This window comes from Ostrea edulis, chromosome 10 (assembly GCF_947568905.1).
Source record: "Ostrea edulis chromosome 10, xbOstEdul1.1, whole genome shotgun sequence".
NCBI lineage: Eukaryota > Metazoa > Mollusca > Bivalvia > Ostreida > Ostreidae > Ostrea > Ostrea edulis.
Window position 1 is genome coordinate 46,093,844 of NC_079173.1, and position 23,423 is coordinate 46,117,266.

General features: G+C 36.7%; 1 protein-coding gene across 22 annotated transcripts in view; it reads left to right on the forward strand.

Annotated features, from left to right (window-relative positions):
• Nucleotides 1-23,423, forward strand: part of LOC125666234 (uncharacterized) — a 249,059-nt gene that overhangs the window by 212,868 nt on the left and 12,768 nt on the right. For 7 of the 22 annotated variants that reach the window (XM_056151495.1, XM_056151482.1, XM_056151492.1 and 4 more), the window contains 4 exons: nt 7,013-7,073; nt 9,852-9,938; nt 11,921-11,981; nt 20,799-22,599. In XM_056151495.1, coding sequence (XP_056007470.1) covers nt 20,832-22,599 — 1,768 coding nt within the window. In that variant the 5' untranslated portion in view covers nt 7,013-7,073; nt 9,852-9,938; nt 11,921-11,981; nt 20,799-20,831. Of the gene's footprint in view, nt 1-6,899; nt 9,939-11,920; nt 12,008-20,798; nt 22,600-23,423 lie in introns of those variants that run through there. The other 15 variants (XM_056151491.1, XM_056151488.1, XM_056151490.1 and 12 more) reach the window with 7 other exon arrangements.

Sequence of the window (23,423 nt, forward strand, 5' to 3'; positions counted from 1 at the left end):
GTTGGTAGAGCACCTGACTAGAGATTCAGGGGGCCCGGGTTCGAATCCCGGTCTGGTCCATTGCATTTTCTCCCTTCCTGTTACATAATGTTAGATCATAACCACACTCAGAAAAAGATAATTATTTATAAATGTTGATTAAGAGAAGTTTTAATGCCGCAGTTTTGGCTATGTTAATGCCTAAATGACATATTCCACCAAATTAGCATAAAATGTCCGTCAATTTTTTTTCCCTCCGTATTTAAAAATAAATATGCTTAAAAAGTAAAGAATGTTTATAATTACATACTTGAATGGACTAGAGTTAATTATAAAATCAAAAATATTTTGCCACACATAAATTGTTAAAATTATTTTGGTATGTGAATGTTCAAAATATGAGGAAAAATTGACAGAATTAACTCCTGTGAGAAGTGGTACCCAACTTCTCAGGTACTTTATTTCAACTTATATAAGAAAACAAGGGGCGAAAAAGATGTAACAAAATGTATGTACTTTTACTTGATTTTTATTTTAAAAAATTGCAACCTATTTATGAAAACAAATTATACAAAAGTAATTTCAAAGTAAGCAGTTTTTGTAACTTTCGTTCTGTCAAACATATTGACGTTAGCACTAATGTACATAGAGATGTACTGCAAAACAATTTGCTTTGATTATTTTTCTGGAATTGAGCATTAAAAGTCATAATCTAATGTGTGGAACAGATTTTATCTTCTCTAAACAAAATATTTAACTTAAGAAATTACATTGATATTTGGTCTAACATCATTCTGTCAAACTCTACTCGACACAATGTGACATTAGCATGTACTTTTTTACCAAACCATTGTAAGAGTTGTGGTTCTTTGTTATTATTACAACTCTCCCTGTAAGGGGCGTTGTAATGGGATTTTCCAATGGAATGGCAGGTTGAGTGAATGAGGTATCTAGACTTACGTAAAACTTCAAGCGATAGACTTTCTGTCAAAATTGCTGATGGTAGCAACATGTAACGTTAGCATAAGAAATCGTTCTATTTGTACTAAATCGTACGTCAAACTACCGGTTTATGAATTCAAAGACTATTTTATTGCAATAAAAACTCATCATGGGAAACTATTTATACTCTATCATGATTTACATCACTGTGAAAAAGTTCCGCAAGATTTTGTTCCGTCAAACAATAACATTAGCATAAAAAAAGTTCCGTCAAGAACTGACATTAGCATTGACAGAAAATAAAAGATTCGGGGTCATTATTAAAGCACAACAAACATTGGTCTCGATGTAATGTATATAGATTACATTTAAACATTTCATTAAGAGAGCCATGTAGTTAAATAATTTCATAACTTATTTAGTAAACAGAAGATTTATTAATTGCCAATTCATTTTCCGTTAAGTGTTCCGTCATAAAAATGTGACGTTAGCAACCGTTTTAAAAAAAAATGAAATTAAAAGTGAAAGAATACTTTTATAAATTTTTTTTTTTTACATTTTCTTGATCCTGAGTGTTAATATTTTTAGTTACCACAAAAAATTACCACAGTTTGGCACTTTGAAAAGACATTCCAAATGGGAGTCAATACAAGCCTTTTTCATGGAACATGTCAAATGTGAAGCTTTGAATATAATTGTTCAATATATATAACGTCAATAATGTAAAGATTAATTTAAACTAGTGTTTGATTTTATTTTATTTCTACAAAAACTAGGTATATATTAAGCAATATACAGTCCCTGAAACGTTCTACTTTACCATTTTTCCGTTCGTTCACCGTGCGCCCTCCGTTCATATTTTTGCGTTCAGCGTGCGCTCACCGTTCGTTCATCGTTCAGTTTTTTCATTGTCATTCGGAACACCAAAATGAAAGGACCAATCTTGATAGCAAGGCGAAAATGAAAATTGAACGTGTGCGTAAGAGTGGAAGGATACTTTCCTACTATATCAGAAATTTAATTTTGAAGTACAAAATGTCAGGGTTATCCACTGTGAATGCCGAAAGGTTCATTTGAGGTTTGGTTAAAACAATACTAAATGAGAGATGAATATAACCCAAGTTAAAAAAATAAGGCAGTTTCAGGTAATGAAAACCTCTTCTTCTGTGTTCACGATTTAGCATTTACAAGTTCAGGCACAAATTATTATAATTATTTTGCATTGCTTGACAAGAGTTTTAAACAAGTCACCCCTCCCTACCCGGAAAAATAAAAACAAACAAACGATGCTACATAATGTACCGTATGTACGTGTCAGAATGTCAAACTGATATGGCTATTTTTACGCCTATATTTATGAAAGACATTGTCATTACTACTCTTGCCAAATTTGAAACTTTTGTAAACATTTGTCCTTAATGCAAAGATGTAATCATTTATCTGGTACGTTTCTGCATTAGCCTTTAAACATTCTACGGGTAGTTCAGTATATTAAACAGTTTTATCTACATCAAATATATACAAATGTTGCACGATCTAACTACAATCTATGGTCACATCAATTATAAAAATAGAAAGTTTTGTACTGGTTATTTCCTCGGGTCGATGTAGCTGTGACAAATGAATGACACAAAATTTAAGTAGGAATATTTAATATGGTTAGGAGTGTTAAGGTGTTGACACAGAGTATACCGTCCGTATTGTTTATTTACTGCATCTATCTTGACTTCTTTCGGGGGTGTTTGTTAATTACAGGTTTCTCAAACGATCGAGCTCGTAAAGTTTGAAGCCATACATGAACACCTGTTAATTCTGGATGTCACTACACATGTAGACTATTATATAGTGTTTTCCTTTTCAAATGCATTGTTTATATATTATACCCATGCATTAAATGTATCTGTACATGTAATGGTATACACAATGTACATACGAAATTTGCTTTTGTTTGTGTATGACTGTTGCGTGTATTAATGTACAATTTGCGATAATTTCATAAAATACATAAATGTAAACTCGGTACTTGTACAAAAATATATTAAAAATATATTTAAAAAAAATATATATTGTAAAAATCATGGCCCCCAGGAGTAGGTTAGGGCCACAATAGGGATCAAAGTATTACAAGTGAATATATCGGAAAAATCTTTAAATATTAACCAAGGTGCCTCAGGTGAGCGATGTGGTCCATGGGTCTATTGTTTAAAGTCGCGATTAAACTTAAATTTGTACTTAGTATATGTATATATGTGTTATTGAAGTCACAGCTAGGAGTCAGCAGTTTTATCAATTAAGTAGAAATAAATGAGAAATGAGCATAAATACTACCACTGAGCTCGCTGTCAGACTCCTGTGATTGACGCTAGGCCAAAAGCTCGCTTACATGCATTTTTTGCGTAATGTTGAGGTCTTATATCGCTTCTTGCAAATCTGTTCAAAATTCTAATATTTGTACATGTATGTAACATTGAAATAAAATCAAAATCCTCACACAATATCCCACTACACCTGTACACATGTGTAAAACATGCCTTCAATAACTAGCTCCATGCGAACTGAAAACACACAGCTTCAAAACATTTATATAACTGATGTAACCAGTGAAAGAGACTTTTCCTCTAGCTGACCCCCCCACCCCCACCCCCCCCCACCCCGATTGAATATAATATGTTGGATGAAAAAGTGAAATTAAGGAAGAGTCAGGGATCTTATATATATAAATCCTATAGATGAAGAATACAAAAGACTTTTGTACGTTAAGTGTATGGCAAATACGTTCCCTGGAAACACCAGAGGTATAATCACTGAAGGTCTGAACAAATACAATTATCACTTGCTTCTACTTTTCTCCTTATTGAATGTGTATCTGTGGCAGATTTAGGGGGGGTGCAGCTGGCACATGACACCCCCGCCCCAACTGAAATTTTCAAGGTAAGTGCTGTTCACTTGTTTAGAAAAATCATAATGTAGACTAGTGATGAAATGATTGTTGTCAATGATTGATTGTCAGTCGTTTAGAGCTCTGTGTTGCTACTAATCGATTGCGAAACAAAAGTCACCAATATCGCCGACTAAAACACAAATAATCCGGAAATCATTTAAATTTTGTTCAGATTAAACTCAAGTGACCTGTCAGTATTGCAATCGGTTGTCGTCCATCGTGCATGAACAATTGTTTATTTTTAAGGTGGGTCGATCCTCATGTGACTTATCAATATTAATGGTTAAAAGTGCAAAATCTGTATTAATATCCATTCAAAATAGATAAATTTAATCAATAACCAAAGAAAATGTGTATGTTGCCACATTTTTAAATATGTCAAGACATAAAAAATCGGAAGTATATGTTAACATCAGAAAATCACACATTTTTGTTATACAGAATAATTAAAATGGATAAAAACTTTTAAATGTCAACAGTTTAAAAAAATGTTAATTCATAAATCTGTATAAATTAATTGTGGATATTAGGGAAATCATGTAAAATAGACATACAGTAGAAGAAATACCAGCATAGGAGTTATTGCCCTTGACAACATTTTTTTAATTAGAAAGAATTTATTATCTACGGAAAATATAAACTTTTTCAAAATCAATAGTTTACCAAAATTTTTATTTTATGCAGTGATTAAAATTCCTCCGAAAGATATATTTCTATCATGCACAAATTTTAAATTGATAAAGATTTTTGCAAATACCTATGACATCACACGAGGATCGATTAACCTTAACTTCTTGAAAACTACCAGTCCAATTCTTTTCGAATTTGGTATGAAGTATCATTGGGACAAGGGGGACGTAAATTGTTTCTCCATATTTAGATACTTAATTAAAATGACAAACGTTAACTTTCAACTAAAACATATTTAATTGTCTCAAAAAAATCTTTAGTCTCGTCATTCAATTTGATGTTTTTATTTTCAAACGCATTTTCTGTTTCTTTAAATTCTACCCGGCACAGAAATTTTTTAGTCAATTTATTAGAATAAAATGCCCTCAACCGCTTTTTTAAAATTTCTATTTCATAAACCCTGCTTTGTTTCTTCCCAACCTATTCCTTTTTAATCTGAATCTCTCGGGACATCTTTCCTTGAGGACGAAAAGTCGTATTTGAATATAGAGACATCTCCGCACATGTGTCAACACCGAAAAATGGCTGTTTACGATGTAATTTATTAATTTTATAGACGCATTCTTATCTTCAATTAAAATAAACTGTCTTTTTTTTTCAAATGAAAATAAATTCAGTTTATATCTATTTATCCGCAACATAACTTTACACACATTAACATCGACTAAATTTCGTAAAACATCACTTCCGACAGCGACTATTTATTAGAACTAAAAATAGAGATGATGTCATCACGCGGTTCAATGTTGCTTGTTAACTCTTCACAGTGATTTTCTTAGTTAAGAATAAAATATATTATTGTTTATAATAAAGTTTCTTGTTTATTTTGTCAACACGACCAGTCGGACTAGTAAATCGACAATTTACCCGACTGGAACTATCATCTAGTAGACTCGGTCGGTCGGACGTGCCTTAGTGTCAAACCCTGTACGTGTATGTCAAACTGGATCAAAGGTTTTAGCACAAACAAACAAAATGGTGAGAGAATTAACGGTAATAACAACGACATTCAACAGTCAGATAAAGGAGTCGGACTTTGATAACTTTCAGACATTGTGATTATAAATAAATTCTATAGGGAACAAAGAAGAATTCAAATGTTGTTTCCATATGTTTAATGATTCTGCTATCTATGATCAATCTATCGTTCCCACTAAGGTCCACAAACACCTCTGTTAACGTCTAAAAAGCATATCGAAATATACTATAACTGACTTAGCATATCAAACCGTAATGATCTAAACAAATCAAACACTTGTCTGAATTTTATAAAAGCAGAAGATAATAAATATGAGACACCGGAGCGAATAAAACGGTTTTAAATAGATATTCATTCATTCAATAATTTAATAGTAAAATAATCATGACATGGAATTTGTTGTTTTTTGTGAACCTACTGTAAGATTTAAAGCTTAAAACTAAAACTTGTAAACTTATCGTTTATGATGCAATAGGTAATAATAAGTTTTGGCAATAAATCTTTGACATTTAGACATTGACAGAGGTGTCGTCGCATATCTCAGCATTTAAAAGTTAGGATCGCAGGTTTTTCAGATGAAATGTGAATATTCATGTAAGAATGGACTTTAAAATCAGAGGTCCCGTGTCACGACTGACATTGGCACTTAAAAGCTTCTTCACTACTTCTGCCCTGAGTCTAAATTCGTGGGACTTCTGCCACTGGTGAAGTCTCAATATGAGTGTAAAGTTATTGACGGGACGTAAAACGCACACTGTTTATTATTCTCATCATGTAAAATGGTAAAAATAACGAAGAGTGGTCATAATTCTCTATATTATTTCACACAAAATGTATCAGTAGAATTCTCTATATTATCTCTACACAAAATGTATCGGAATAATTCTCTATTTTATCTCTATATACAAAATGTATCAGAATAATTCTCTATATTATCTCTATACAAAATGTATCAGAATAATTCTCTATATTATCACTATATAAAATGTATCGAAAGAATTCTCTATATTATCTATCTACAAAATGTATCAGAATAATTTTCTATATTATTTTTACACAAACTGTATCAGAATAATTCTCTATATTATCTCTATACAAAATGTATAAGAAGAATTCTCTATATTATCTCTACACAAAATGTATCGGAAGAATTATCTATATTATCTCTATACAAAATGTATCAGAATAATTCTCTATATTATCACTATATAAAATGTATCGAAAGAATTCTCTATTTTATCTATCTACAAAATGTATCAGAATAATTTTCTATATTATCTCTACACAAACTGTATCAGAAGAATTCTCTATATTATCTCTACACAAACTGTATCGGAAGAATTTTCTATATTCTACACAAAATCTATCGGAAAAATTCTCTATATTATCTCTACACAAAATATATCAGGAGAGTTCTCTATATTATCTCTACACAAAATGTATCAGAAGAACTCTCTATAGCTTAACTTGTTTTCCTACAGGTGAGAAGACTTGGATGAATTGACATCACAGAGAAGGAAGAACGGAAGCCATTGTTATATGGTGGTACAATGTATCAGTTGTTCTATCACTTCATGCATATCGAGATTTCAGATAAGATACACCAGAATTCATAGCTTAAGCAATGTTCTCTTTGACATTCAATTTTATTACTGATAACCCTATGTTATTGTAAATTCATTCATTTTCCTCCAAAGGTGTACACATGTTAAATTCTTCATTGCTTGTTTAGCTCACCTGAGTCGATGGCGAGTTTTTCTGAACAAAATTTGTCCATTGTCCATCGTCTTTTCCAGAACCACTGGGTAAATTTCAACCAAACTTGGCACAGAGCACCTTTGGGTGAAGGGGATTCAAATTTTTAGCCCCTTCAAAAATGCAAAAATATGATGGGGTAATTTTAAAATCTTCTCAAGAACCACTGGGCCTGAAGAAATAAAATTCATATGAAAGCCTATTGACATATTAAAATTTGTTAAATGTGTGCCTCCCCCCACCCTCCCCAGGGATAGCATGGTGCACAAAACGGGATAAAAAAATACATGCAAATATATAGGGAAATTTTTTAATGTCTTCTGAAGAGGCACTGGCCAGAAAAGTACAGATTTACATCAAAGGTTTCTGATATAGTGCAGATTAAAATTTGTTAAAATCATAGCCGCGAGGGGTTGAATTGGGCCGCAATAGGGGGTAAAAGTTTCACCTACAAATATAATCCAGATATTTTTGAAGATCTGATGAAGAACCACCGTACCAGATATGTTTATGTTTACATGAAAGTTTCCTGACATAGTGCAGATTGAAGTTTGTTAAAATCATGGCCCCGGGGTGTAGGGTGGGGCCACAATATGGGAACAACGATTTACATGGGGGAAAATGGGCAAATCTTCTCAAGAACCACTGAGCAAAAAAAGTTGCCAAAACATTTCTTTTAGTGATGTAACCAGTGAAAATAGACTTTTCTTCTAGCTGCCACCCCCCCCCCCCCCCCCCTCCACTGCAGGGGATCAAAGTTTTGCATACAAATATACACTGGACCAGAAAAGTTTACATTTACATGTAAGCTTTCTGACATAGTACTGATTCAAAATCTCCCAGGGGCTGGGGTGGGTTTAGGTAGGAGCCACAATAGGGATTAAAGTTTTACATTCGAATAATTATGTAGGGGAAATCATTCTGAGAATTTCACTTTTTAAATGGCATAAATAGTAGGTTTATGTTTTTTTGATGCGGCATAAACCTATAGCATTTGGCATACACCTGACCAAAACTCCTTGCAGGGAGTGCACCACATTTCTCTCCCCTCAAAATTCAACCATACTCGTCTGTTCAGCCATTGTGGTTTGAATTCACGTTTTCTTTTTTTTCTTTTTCATATAGCTTGCGTTTTTCTTGTTCTGATTTTTTTGTTTGTTTGACACCATTTGGAATAATACCGGGCTTTACGTGCCTTCAGAATATTTTAACTGCAGAACCATTTACACATCATTTGTTGACGTTCACCTCAAATTATATTTGCTAAGTAAGAAGTATATTATTTTCTTTTAACATTCTTGCAATATTTGAATAGTTGCGAAATAAAGAAGAAAGGACAACTCTTGTTATATTGTTAGGGAAAATTTCAATTTAAAAATCGATCCGAATAAAATTCATCAATGCAGATAAAAAAAAAGCATCGACATTTAAAGAGATACGAATCATACGCTGAACAATTTGTCTAGAACACGTCATAATCTTCAAACCACTTACACACTTAAGTCGTATATTTTAAAATCAATGGGAGCACAATCCACGTCCCAAAATAGATTTTGACGATTGTAAGGGAAAATATTTATTATACCCCCGCAACAAGTTGTGGGGGGGGGGGGGTATACTGGAATCAGGTTGTCCGTTTGTCTGTCCGTCCGTCCGTCCGTCTGTAGACACAATGGTTTCCGGACTCTAAAGCATTATCCTTTCCACCTACCGTCACCATATCATACATATGGACTACCCATGGGATGAAGATGTTCCCTGTCGATTTTGGGGTCAAAAGGTCAAAGGTCAAGCGCACTGGACATCGAAGTAGCAATATGGTTTCCGGGCTCTAAAGCGTTATCCTTTCCACCTACCGTCACCATATCATACATATGGACTACCCATGGGATGAAGATGTTCCCTATCGATTTTGGTGTCAAAAGGTCAAAGGTCAAGCGCACTGGACATCGAAGTAGCAATATGGTTTCTGGCCTCTAAAGCGTTATCCTTTCCACCTACAGTCACCATATCATACATATGGACTACCCATGGGATGAAGATGTTCCCTATTGATTTTGGGGTCAAAAGGTCAAAGGTCATACATATGGACTACCCATGGGATGAAGGTGTTCCCTATCGATTTTGGGGTCAAAAGGTCAAAGGTCACACGCACTGGACATCGAAGTAACAATATGGTTTGGTTTGTCATGCCATTTGTTTTTTACACTCAGAAAAGAGGTAGTTTATACCTATTACCAACACCCTTTGGGAGATTGGGGTAAGCGGGGGGCATTGCTCACAGTACCTCTTGTTTTAAGTGCATTATCACACACGTAGCATAATTATTTCTTTGTTTCTTGGAATTTGGCATAGACAATTCGGGATATCTTATTTGCACATGACATGGTACAACCTCATTTGGCATAGCCGCGGTCTCTCGGTTAAATTCTGAGACTGGAAAATCTTTAAATATGGGTTAAGGTGACTCGGGTGAGCAATGTGGCTCATGGGCCTCTTGTTTTAAATATCCTACAGTTGCCATATCACTGCATAGATGAATTCAATACTATAGTTTTTCCACAGGTGATAGCAGTTAGATTTATCAGCATCACAAGATAACAGCTAGATATAGCAGCATCACAAGGAGAGAAGAATGGAAAACATGTGGTGGTAACAATAGTAACATTGATAGATAGGAACTGATATTGTTTAGTATAGGTTTATCCTCAAATCAAACTAAAAGCCCAGCTGAAGTTTGCTTTTTTAATCAAGAGTTTTAGGTCATCTGAGTCTTTCAGGTGACCTAATAACATTGATCATCGTCCGTCGTCGTGTGTCGTCCGTTATCAAATTTACATTTTAACTTCTTCTTGAAAACTACAGTGCTAAATGTTACCATTTTTGGTGTGGAACATCTTTAGGATCAAAGGAAAATAAATAATTGACTGTAAAATCTATGACCTTGCCACTACTGGGGCCTCTTGGATGCATGGGGCCAAATATTCTTTATGAGACTATATATGAAAAATCATCTTCTCTACTCCCACAGATGGGGGATAAAAACTAAATGCATAATTATGATATCCATAAAGCCTGAAATGTGTGGAGAAAACCATTGCAGTTGATGAAATCTTGAAAAATCTTCCTCCTAGACACCAAAGAGTCAAACTATTTAGCATGATTATGATATATACACGTTATAAACAATATATGAGTCCTTTACCATAACTGTGAGTTGATAACCCTTGGGATCTGGAAATCGTCTATCAAAATACCTTAGTGTTCTTTACTTTTGGACAGAAACCGTCAAATGGTTGATATAATTTAAAACTTGTGTAATGCGATAACACTGACTGAAAAATAAACTTGTTGAAAAAGCATTTTTTAAAAAGATCCTTACTCCTGAACTTCAATAGGACAAACTGCTTGCATAATAATTTTTAGTTATATCAACAGTGATCAATATATCTATACCTATAGCAAGCAACTAGCCCTAATCACCGTTAGCGAACTATTAGCTATACATATGTAATTACTCATAACGAGCAACTAGTTATAATTAACTAAGGAAAACAACTAGCCATTGTAATTACCTAAAACAAACAACTTGCCGTCATTACCTATAACGAGCAACTAGCCATTATAATTACCTATAGCGAACAACTAGCCATCATTACCTATAACGAGCAACTAGCCATTATAATTACCTATAACAAGCGACAAGCCACAATTACATAGAGCAAGCAACTCGCCATCATTACTTAGAGGAAGCAACTAGCCATAATTACCTATAGCAAGCAACTAGCCATCTTTTCCTATAGCGAGCAACAAACCGTTAATTACCAATAGTGAGTAACAAGACATAATTACATATAGCGAGCAAATAGCCATCATTACCTATAGTAAGCAATCAGCTACCAATACCTTTAGCGAGCAATTTGCAATCATTACTTACAGCAAGCAATTAGCCATAATTACCCCTAACAAGTAACTATCCACCATTACCTGTAGTGAGCAATAAACCATAATTATATATAGCGAGCAATTACACATCATTACCTAAAGCGAGCAAATAGCCATAATTACATATAACATGCAGCTAGCCATTATAATTACCTATAGCGAGCAACTAGCCATAACTACTAATAGTGCACAACTAGCTTTGATTACCTATAAAGAGCATATAGCCATCATTACTTACAGAATTCTTAGAAATATTCTCCTCTACACCTGAGCAAATAGAAAACATATTGAAGTTGTTAGTGTATAGCACCTGTAAACAAAGTTAGATAACAGTCGCCATGTCTCTCTGTCTACATGTCCATTTTCTGTCCTTCCCTATTAATCTGCATCAGGGAGACAACTTGTAATAATAACATTTAATGATTAGTCAACATATTTGAAATCATTCTGTTCCTCAAGATTGAAAATTGCAATCATTGAACCATCAATGTACAACACTTGCAACAGACATTTAAGGATTTTGTGTGCGATACTCAGGTGACCGTTTCTGTCCATCGGTCAGTAACCTGAATGTTGAACTTTAATGGATTGATATATCAGTAGTTAAAGTTTTTTCTAAGAAACTGTTTCAATAAGATGAATGATAATTTATCGCCACGTTGATATTGTGATTTCTTGATTTTTTACAGGTTCATACTGGACTTTCATGAGGTCCTGCAGAACTGAGAAAAGGAAGTCGACATCAAAGTGGTAATGTTCCTATCACACATAAAGTGGTAATGTTGCTATCACACATAAAGTGGTAATGTTCCTATCACACCTACATAGAGTTTTATCCTTGGATTCTGGTCTGTCTGTCTGCAACTTTAATTTGATCTGATCCTCTGAATTTTACAAGATATAGATTTTATACTTGAAAAACTAAAAAGTCAAAGTGATTTAACTGATTAAGATCAAGGCCATTATTCAAAATCAGCGTCAAATTTGTTAATAGCATACGTGGTTGTGCAAGGGTAGTCTTAGTGCATTGTTGTTTCAGTTCCATTGCTCTAAGCTGACGAGTCACTTTAAGATATAATTTTCATTTTTGAAGTTACACGAAGGTATGAATTGCGATATTTCACATCAGCATACTTCATGAAGCATTATACAGTGTTTTATGAATGGTATATGCTGACGTGAAGTGTTGCAGTTCATACCCTCATGTATTTTCAAAAATGAAAGTTATTTTAGCTCATCTGAGCTGATTGCTCATTGATCTTTTCTGATCACGTTTTGTCTGGTATTTGTCTATCTGCGTGCTGCCTGTCCATCCAGCCCTAAAATTTTAATATTTTTTACTTCTTTGCAATCACTAAGCCAATTTCATTTAAACTTGTCATAAAGCATCCTTGGAAGAAGGAAATTTACATTAAGGACCATGTCCATTTCAAAGGGGAGATAATTAACAAAAGGCAAAGATAGGTTAGGGTCATTTTAAAAATTTCCGTTCTAGAACCACTGGGCCATAAGAGTTTAAATTTGCATGAAATCTCCATGACATTGTGTAGATTCAAGTTTATTCAAATGAAAGGGGATAAGAATAGGGCCACAATAGGGATCATAGTTTTACATAAGAATGTATAGGAAGGAAGGGAACAATCTTTAATAACCTTGTTTTCAAGAACCACTTGGCCAGAAAAGTAGAAATTTACATGAAGGCTTTACGAAATAAAGCAGATTTTATTTTGTTGAAACCATGGTCCCTGGTGGTAGGGTGTGGCCACACTTGGTGATCAAAGTTTTACATGCAAATATATCGGGGACATCTTTTTACAAGTCTCCTTAAAAAGAACAGCGTCATGATTAGTCATACTGATATGCAAGCATCCTTAGGCATGTTAGGTAGTGCAGATTTTAGTACATATGTTCAAATTATGATCCCTGGGGATAGGTTGGGGCCAGGTGATGAGATCAAAGTTTGACAACAGAATTTATAGCGAAAAATCAAAGGAAGGGAAGGGAAACATCTTTAAAAATCTTCTTCTCAAGAACCATTTGGCCAAAAAAAAGGAATAAAAATTCAGAAGAAGGCTTCCTTGCATAAAGTAAAATTTGTTCAAATCAAGGCTGTTGAGGGTAGACTTGGGTCACAACAGGGAATCAGAGTTTTATATTGGGATATATTCAGGATAAATCTTCAGAAATATTCTCAAGAACCACTGGGTTAGTCATGTTTTAAGGGGTATTGTGGGGCTACACTGGGTTAGGCTTGTTTTAAGGGGCATTGTGGGGCTACACTGGGTTAGTCATGTTTAAAGGGGTATTGTGGGGCTACACTGGATTAGTCATGTTTTAAGGGGTATTGTGGGGCTACACTGGGTTACCCTTGTTTTAAGGGGTATTGTGGGACTACAATAGGTTAGTCATGTTTTAAGGGGCATTGTGGGGCTACGCTGGGTTAGTCATGTTTTAAGGGGTATTGTGGGCTACACTGGGTTAATCATGTTTTAAGAGGTACTGTGGGGCTACACTGGATTAGCCATGTTTTAAGGGGTATTGTGGGGCTATCCTGGATTAGTCATGATTGAAGGGGTATTCCAGGGCTACACTGAATTAGTAATGTTTTAAGGGGTATTGTGCGGTACACTGGGTTAGTGATGTTTTAAGGGGTATTGTGGGACTACACTGATTAGTCATGTTTTAAGGGTATTGTGGAGCTACACTGGGTAAGCCATGTTTTAATGGGTATTGTATGGATCCACTGGGTTAGTCATATTTTAAGGGGTGTTGTGTGGCAACACTGGGTTTGGCACACTTTATAAGTCATGTTTTATGGGGTATTATTGGTCTACACTTTGTTAGTCATGTTTTAAGGGATATTGTGGTCCTACTCTGAATTAGTCATGTTTTATTTAAGGGGTATTGCGGACCTACACTGGATAAGTCATGTTTTATGGGGTATTATGGGGCTACACTGGGTTACCCATGTTTTAAGGGGTATTGTGGAGCTACACTGGGTTAGTCATGTTTTAAGGGGTATTGTGGGGCTCCACTGGATAAGTCATGTTTTATGGGGTGTTATGGGGCTACACTGGGTTACCCTTGTTTTAAGGGGTATTGTGGAGCTACACTGGGTTAGTCATGTTTTAAGGGGTATTGCGGGCCTACACTGAATTAATCATGTTTTAAGGGTTATTGTGGAGCTACACTGGGTTAGTCATGTTTTAAGGGGTATTGTGGGGCTACACTAGGTTAGCCATGTTTTAAGGGGTAATGTTGGGCTACACTGGGTTAGTCATGTTTTATAGGGTATTATCGGGCTACACTTTGTTAGCCATGTTTTAAGGGGTATTGTGGGGCTACTCTGAATTAGTCATGTTTTAGGGGGTATTGTGGAGCTACACTGGGTGAGTCATTGTTTGAGAGGTATTTTGGTGCTACACTGGATTAGTCATGTTTTAAGGGGTATTGTCGGGGTACACTGGGTTAGTCATGTTTATGGGGTATTTTGGGGCTACACTGGGTTGGTCATGTTTTAAGGAATATTCTGAGGGGTACACTGGGTTACTCGCGTTTTAAGGGATTTTGTGGGATACACTGGGTTAGCCATGTTTTAAGGGATATTGTGGGGCTACACTGGGTTAGTCATGTTTTAAGGGGTATTGTGGGGATACACTGGGTTAGTCATGTTTTAAGGGGTATTGTGGGGATACACTGGGTTAGTCATGTTTTAAGGGATATTGTGGGGCTACACTGGGTTAGTCATGTTTTAAGGGGTATTGTGGGGATACACTGGGTTAGTCATGTTTTAAGGGGTATTGTGGCGGTACACTCGGTTGTCATGTTTTAAGGGGTATTGTGGGGCTACATTGGGTTAGTCATGTTTTATGGGGTATTGTGGGACTACGCTGATTAGTCATGTTTTAAGGGGTATTGTGGGGGTACACTGGGTTAGTCATGTTTTAAGGGGTATTGTGAGGGTACACTGGGTAACTCACGTTTTAAGGGATATTGTGGGATACACTGGGTTAGCCATGTTTTAAGGGATATTGTGGAGCTACACTTTGTTAATTCATGTTTTAAGGGGTATTGTGGGGCTACACAGGATTAGTCTTGTTTTAAGGAGTATTGTGGAGCTACACATAATTAGTCATGTTTTAAGGGATATTGTGGGGCTACACTTAATTAGTCATGTTTTAAGGGATATTGTGGGGCTACACTGAATTAATCATGTTTTAAGGGGTATTGTGGAGCTACACTGGGTTAGTCATGCTTTAAGGGGTATTGTGGGGCTACACTGGATAAGTCATGTTTTATGGGATATTATGGGGCTACACTGGGTTACCCTTGTTTTAAGGGGTATTGTGGAGCTAGACTGGGTTAGTCATGTTTTAAGGTGTATTGTGGAGCTACACTGGGTTAGTCATGCTTTAAGGGGTATTGTGGGGCTACACTGGATAAGTCATGTTTTATGGGGTATTATGGGGCTACACTGGGTTACCCTTGTTTTAAGGGGTATTGTGGAGCTACACTGGGTTAGTCATGTTTTAAGGGGTATTGTGGGGCTACACTGAATTAATCATGTTTTAAGGGGTATTGCGGAGCTACACTGGGTTAGTCATGTTTTAAGGGGTATTGTGGGGCTACACAGGATTAGTCTTGTTTTAAGGGGTATTGTGGGGGTACACTGGGTTGGTCATGTTTAAGTGATATTGTGGGAATACACTAGGTTAGCCATGTTTTAAGGGGTAATGTTGGGCTACACTGGGTTAGTCATGTTTTATAGGGTATTATCGGGCTACACTTTGTTAGCCATGTTTTAAGGGGTATTGTGGGGCTACTCTGAATTAGTCATGTTTTAAGGGGTATTGCGGACCTACACTGAATTAGTCATGTTTTAGGGGGTATTGGGGAGCTACACTGGGTGAGTCATGGTTTGAGAGGTATTTTGGTGCTACACTGGATTAGTCATGTTTTAAGGGGTATTGTCGGGGTACACTGGGTTAGTCATGTTTAAGGGGTATTTTGGGGCTACACTGGGTTGGTCATGTTTTAAGGGATATTGTGAGGGGTACACTGGGTTACTCACGTTTTAACGGATATTGTGGGATACACTGGGTTAGCCATGTTTTAACGGATATTGTGGGATACACTGGGTTAGCCATGTTTTAAGGGATAATGTGGGGCTACACTGGGTTAGTCATGTTTTAAGGGGTATTGTGGCGGTACACTCGGTTGTCATGTTTTAAGGGGTATTGTGAGGGTACACTGGGTAACTCACATTTTAAGGGATATTGTGGGATACACTGGGTTAGCCATGTTTTAAGGGATATTGTGGAGCTACACTTTGTTAAGTCATGTTTTAAGGGGTATTGTGGGGCTACACAGGATTAGTCTTGTTTTAAGGGGTATTGTCGAGCTACACTGGGTTAGTCATGTTTTAAGGGATATTGTGGGGCTACACTGAATTAATCATGTTTTAAGGGGTATTGTGGAGCTACACTGGATTAGTCATGCTTTAAGGGGTATTTTTTGGCTACACTGGATAAGTCATGTTTTATGGGGTATTATGGGGCTACACTGGGTTACCCTTGTTTTAAGGGGTATTGTGGAGCTACACTGGGTTAGTCATGTTTTAAGGGGTATTGTGGGGCTACATTGAATTAATCATGTTTTAAGGGGTATTGCGGAGCTACACTGGGTTAGTCATGTTTTATGGGGTATTGTGGGGCTACACAGGATTAGTCTTGTTTTAAGGGTATTGTGGGGGTACACTGGGTTGGTCATCTTTAAGTGATATTGTGGGAATACACTAGGTTAGCCATGTTTTAAGGGGTAATGTTGGGCTACACTGGGTTAGTCATGTTTTATAGAGTATTATCGGGCTACACTTTGTTAGCCATGTTTTAAGGGGTATTGTGGGGCTACTCTGAATTAGTCATGTTTTAAGGGGTATTGCGGACCTACACTGAATTAGTCATGTTTTAGGGGGTATTGTGGAGCTACACTGGGTGAGTCATGGTTTGAGAGGTATTTTGGTGCTACACTGGATTAGTCATGTTTTAAGGGGTATTGTCGGGGTACACTGGGTTAGTCATGTTTAAGGGGTATTTTGGGGCTACACTGGGTTGGTCATGTTTTAAGGGATATTGTGAGGGTACACTGGGTTACTCACGTTTTAAGGGATATTGTGGGATACACTGGGTTAGCCATGTTTTAAGGGATATTGTGGGGCTACACTGGGTTAGTCATGTTTTAAGGGGTATTGTGGGGCTACACAGGATTAGTCTTGTTTTAAGGGGTATTATGGAGCAACACTGGGTTAGTCATGTTTTAAGGGGTATTGTCGGGCTACACTGGGTTAGTCTTGTTTAAGGGATATTGTGGGGCTACACTGGGTAAGCCATGTTTTAAGTGATATTGTGTGGCTACACTTGATTAGTCATGTTTTAAGGGATTTTGTGGGCCTACACTGGGTTAGTTATGTTTTAAGGGTTATTGCAGGGCTACACTGGATAGGTCATGTTTTATGGGGTATTATGGGGCTACACTGGGTTACCCTTGTTTAAGGGGTATTGTGGAGCTACACTGGGTTAGTCATGTTTTAAGGGGTATTGTGGGGCTACACTGGGTTCGTCATGTTTTAAGGGGCATTGTGGGGCTACACTGGGTTAGTCATGTTTTAAAGGGTATTGCAGGGGTACACTGGATAAATCATGTTTTATGGGGTATTATGGGGCTACACTGGGTTACCCTTGTTTTAAGGGATACTGTGGGAGTACATTGAATTAGTCATGTTTTAAGGGGTATTGTGGAACTACACTGGGTTAGTCATGTTTTAAGAGGTATTGTGGAGCTACACTGGGTTAGTCATGTTTTAAGGTGTTATTGTGGGGCTACACTGGATTTATGATGTTTTAAGTTATTGTGGTGGTACACTGGGTTAGTTTTGTTTAAGGGATGTTGTGGGGCTACACTGGGTTAGTTATGTTTTAAGGGGTATTGTGGGCTACACTGATTAGTCATGTTTTAAGGGGTGTTGTGGGGCTACAATGGATTAGTCATGTTTTAAGGGGTATTGTGGGGCTACACTGGAGAAGTCATGTTTTATGGGGTATTGTGGGGCTTCACTGGGTTAGTCATGTTTTAAGGGATATTGTGGGGCTACACTGAATTAGTCATGTTTAAGGGGCATTGTGGGGCTACAGTGGGTTAGTCATGTTTTACGGGGTATTGTGGGACTACACTGATTAGTCATGTTTTAAGGGATATTGTGGGGCAACACTAAAGTAGTCATGTTTAAGGGATATTGTGGGGCTACACTGGGTTAGTCATGTTTTAGGAGGTATTGTGGGGCTACACTGATTAGTCATTTTTTGAGGGGTATTGTGGGGGTACACTCTGTTAGCCATATTTTATGGGGTATTGTGGGTCTACACTGATTAGTCATGTTTTAAGGGGTATTGTGGGGGTACACTGGGTTAGTCATGTTTTAAGGAGTATTGTGGGTCTACACTGATTAGTCATGTTTTAAGGGGTATTGTGGGGCTACACTGCATTAGTCATGTTTTAAGGGGTATTGTGGGGCTACACTGGATTAGTCATGTTTTAAAGGGTATTGTGGGGCTACACTGGATTAGTCATGTTTTAAGGAGTATTGTGGGGCTACACTGATTAGTCATGTTTTAAGGGGTATTGTGGGGCTACACTGAGTTATGTTTGTTTTAAGGGGTTTTGTGGGGCTACACTGGATTAGTCATGTTTTAAGGGGTATTGTGGGGCTACACTGGATTAGTCATGTTTAAGGGGTATTGTGGGGCTACACTGGATTAGTCATGTTGTAAGGGGTATTGTGGGGCTACACTTATTAGTCATGTTTTAAGGGGGTATTGTGGGGCTACACTGATTAGTCATGTTTTAAGGGGTGTGGTGGGGCTACACTGGGTTACCTTTGTTTTAAGGGGTATTGTGGGGCTACACTGGATTAGTAATATTTTAAGGGGTATTGTAGAGCTACACTGGGTTAGTCATGTTTTAATGGGTATTGTGGAGCTACACTGAATTAGTCATGTTTAAGAGATATTGAGGGGCTACACTGTGTTAGTCATGTTTTAAGGGATATTGTGGGGATACACTGGATTAGCCATGTTTTAACGGGTATTGTGGAGCTACACTTGATTAGTCATGTTTTATTGGATTTTGTGGGGCTGCACTGGATTAGTCATGTTTTAAGGGGTATTGTGGGGATTCACTGGGTTAGTTATGTTTTAAGGGATATTGTGGGGCTACACTGAATTAGTCATGTTTTAAGGGGTATTATGAGGCTACACTGTATTAATTATGTTTTAAGGGGTATTTTGGGACTACAATTAAGGATTGAAGTAATGCATGGGGATATAAAGGGAGAATATACAAAAGTGTTATTCTCAAGAAAAACAGCGCCATGATTAGTCATATTGATTTTCAAGCATCCCAACGTATTGAAAATGCAGGTTGGTTGAAATCAGTCCCAGCCGCTCCCCCACCCCAAAGTATTGTGGGGCTAGAATAGGGGATCAAAGTGTGACATAAGTGTTGATAGGGAAATATTTTTGAGAATATTCATCTCACCAACAGAAGGGTAATGATTAGTCATGTTAATATGCAATTATTTACACGCAGTTCAAATTTAATTTTGTTCAAGTCAGGGGCCCTTACACGATAGGAGATAAACGTTTTATATGAGAATATGCAGACACTTAATTTAAAGGAATTTTTTCAAGAGGAGCAGGGCCACATTAAATCCATCTAAATGCAAATGCTCCCAAGTTGTGTTGATTCAATGTTCCCATTTCCCTGTGTGGGGGAGGGGGGCGGGCATTGTTTTTGTCCTGGATATAGATCTCTGCATAATTCTAATTTAACTTTTGAATAGTGAGTTATAAGACCCTCATTTTTCATATGTACATTCTTTGTGACAAGACCTTTTTATGGCAGAGTTTGTTTGTGACCTTGACCTTAGAGATTGGTCTCCTTTTCAGAAAACTTAATGTTTCCTGACGTTTTTCAGAAAAAAAATCGTGCTTGTTTTCTATATACATGTATGTATCCTTTGGCAAGACCTTAGAGAAAAACTTATTGTTAAGAGAATCTAACCTACTCAATATTTCCTAATATCAGTTAAGATAGAGCTTTCTTATTTTCTACATACTTGTAGATATCGTATGGAAAGACGTTTCATTTCAAAGGTCTCCCCATGTTGTGTGAATTCAAGTTGGTTTTGTCTTGACCCTTTGGGGCTAAGTTTGGGTCGACTATATGATAAAAAAGGCTTAGAAAAAACCCATAACCGCTTAACAACAGCAGGGTCAGGGTGACTCAGGTGGGCGATATGTGTCATGGTGCCTCTTGTTTATGCAGAAAAGGGGTCAATTAAAATTATTCAGTAAATTATGTAGATCTATTTAAATGTATTAATTACATGATGGGAATGTTTATATCCAAAATGATGTAACTCTTGGAATATGTATTATGTAAAATTGAATGTAAATTCAATGATTGCTACTTTCCAGTTTCTCTAGCTTTATACTGTATATTTGATTTCAGATTGTATTCCTAAAGACCCCGACCCTCCACATCATGGACACACTAGGACTCAGCTTTCAACTAAAAGTACGACAATGTTCTCAATGTCAGAGGGACACTGAATTTTACTGTAACACATGTAAACGTGATCTGTGTTTACATTGTAAAAAGAAACATGTTACAGAAAATAACACCAAATATCACAATGTAGTGTTCTATATAACTCGTCATACTGAGAGGAGTTTTACCACACAGTGTAAACTACGACAGTGTTCTCAATGTCAGGGGGACACTGAGTTCTACTGTAACACATGTAAACGTGATCTGTGTTTACAGTGTAAAGAGAAACATGTCATTGATCTAGATATCATATACCATGATGTTGTGATTTACCGTGAGAAGTTTAATTGTTTCCCTTTACGAGAGACCTGTGTCAGACATCCAAAGAGAAAATACAGAATGTTCTGTGATCAGTGTAACTATTCCGTGTGTAAGTGCTGTACAGACCACAGAACACACGCGCTGGTGGATCTTAGAACAGCCTATCAAACAAAGCGACAACAACACAGAGAAATCATTGACAACATCAGAAGTGAGACTCTCTATAACTGTCGTGTTCTCCTGGCAGGAATCCAAACTGATATCCAAACTTGTCCCCCACAAATCTGTCACCGTCAATCACAGATGTCAACAAAAGCCCAGAGACTGAAGGATCTGATTGACACTGTGGTATGTGATGTTAAATTATTGATTGATAGAATACAACAACAGAAGAGAAAAATGAACAGACAACTTGTTCACCTACAGAACTATGAAGACAGATATGAACAATCAGCAAACAGAGCGGTACAATTCCTCTTGTTTATAAAGACCAGTCGTGTCCCCCAGATAAAGAACAGTCCTAGTCAGTTATTGAGTGTCATCACAGAAATCCAAATGACAACAGGAAAACGACAAGTAGGAATAGACGAGTGTGTGAAACTGATGTCCACACCTGTATTACACACGTCTGTCTGTGTGACAGGTGTTAGTTATGTGTTTCACATATCTCGTGTGATGTCAGACCGGGTCTGGGTCTCTGATTTATTCAATCTCATCTTGACAGACACAACAGGAGACACTATACACCGTGTGACAGATATAAAACCATGGTATGTAGGACGACACACAGTGAACAGTTCTGGTGAACTGATTTATATAGACAGTGATTATAACATCAACAAACTGTCTACAGACAATAAAACAGTCACCAGACTGATACAGAGTACATCACCATGGTATACACGGTGTGTGTGCTGCTCCCCGTCCACTGGAGATCTGATGGTGGGGATGGATAACACTGATACAGAGACAGGCAAGGTAACCCGGTACAACAGTAGTGGTCAACACATCCTGACCATAGAACACGACAACACAGGTCACACGCTGTATAGTGATCCTCTCTGTATCACAGAGAATAATAACGGTGATATCATTGTGTCTGACAGGATTAAATCTAACCGTGGTGCTGTAGTGGTGACAGAGCGCGGGGGCAGACATCGATTCTCCTACACAGGACCTCCATCAGGATCATCACTAGAACCAATAGGAGTCTGTACAGACGCGCTGTCACACATCCTGGTGTGTGATGATAACACCCACACAGTACAGATGATTGACAAGGACGGTCACTTCCTGTCTCTGTTACTGACACGACAACACGGGATAAACAGACCACGCAGCCTGAACTATGATGATAAAACTCACCTTCTCTGGGTCGGATCAGACATCACCAACACAGTGTCTGTATATAGATATCTACAGAGGAGGTACTCTCTGACTGGTAAGTACTAGTAGTACTGTAGTTTATTGTACTATATCAGTCAATATAAAAACACATGTTAATTACAGTGTGGGATATGATTAGATGCATTGTTTAGTTTTAATTACTCTGTGGGTTATCATTAGAGATAGTGTTTAGTTTTATAATTACAGTGAGGGTTATAATTAGAGGTAGTGTTTAGTTTTAATTACAATGTGGGTTATAATTAGAGATAGTGTTTAGTTTTAATTACAGTGTGGGTTATAATTAGAGGTAGTGTTTAGTTTTAATTACAATGTGGGTTATAAATAAAGGTAGTGTTTAGTTTTAATTACAGTGTGGGTTATAATTAGAGGTAGTGTTTAGTGTTAATTACAGTGTGGGTTATAATTAGAGATAGTGTTTAGTTTTATAATTACAGTGTGGGTTATAATTAGAGGCAGTGTTTAGTTTTAATTACAGTGTGGGTTATAATTAGAGGTAGTGTTTAGTTTTAATTACAATGTGGGTTATAATTAGAGATAGTGTTTAGTTTTAATTACAGTGTGGGTTATAATTAGAGGTAGTGTTTAGTTTTAATTACAATGTGGGTTATAATTAGAGATAGTGTTTAGTTTTAATTACAGTGTGGGTTATAATTAGAGGTAGTGTTTAGTTTTAATTACAATGTGGGTTATAAATAAAGGTAGTGTTTAGTTTTAATTACAGTGTGGGTTATAATTAGAGGTAGTGTTTAGTGTTAATTACAGTGTGGGTTATAATTAGAGATAGTGTTTAGTTTTATAATTACAGTGTGGGTTATAATTAGAGGCAGTGTTTAGTTTTAATTACAGTGTGGGTTATAA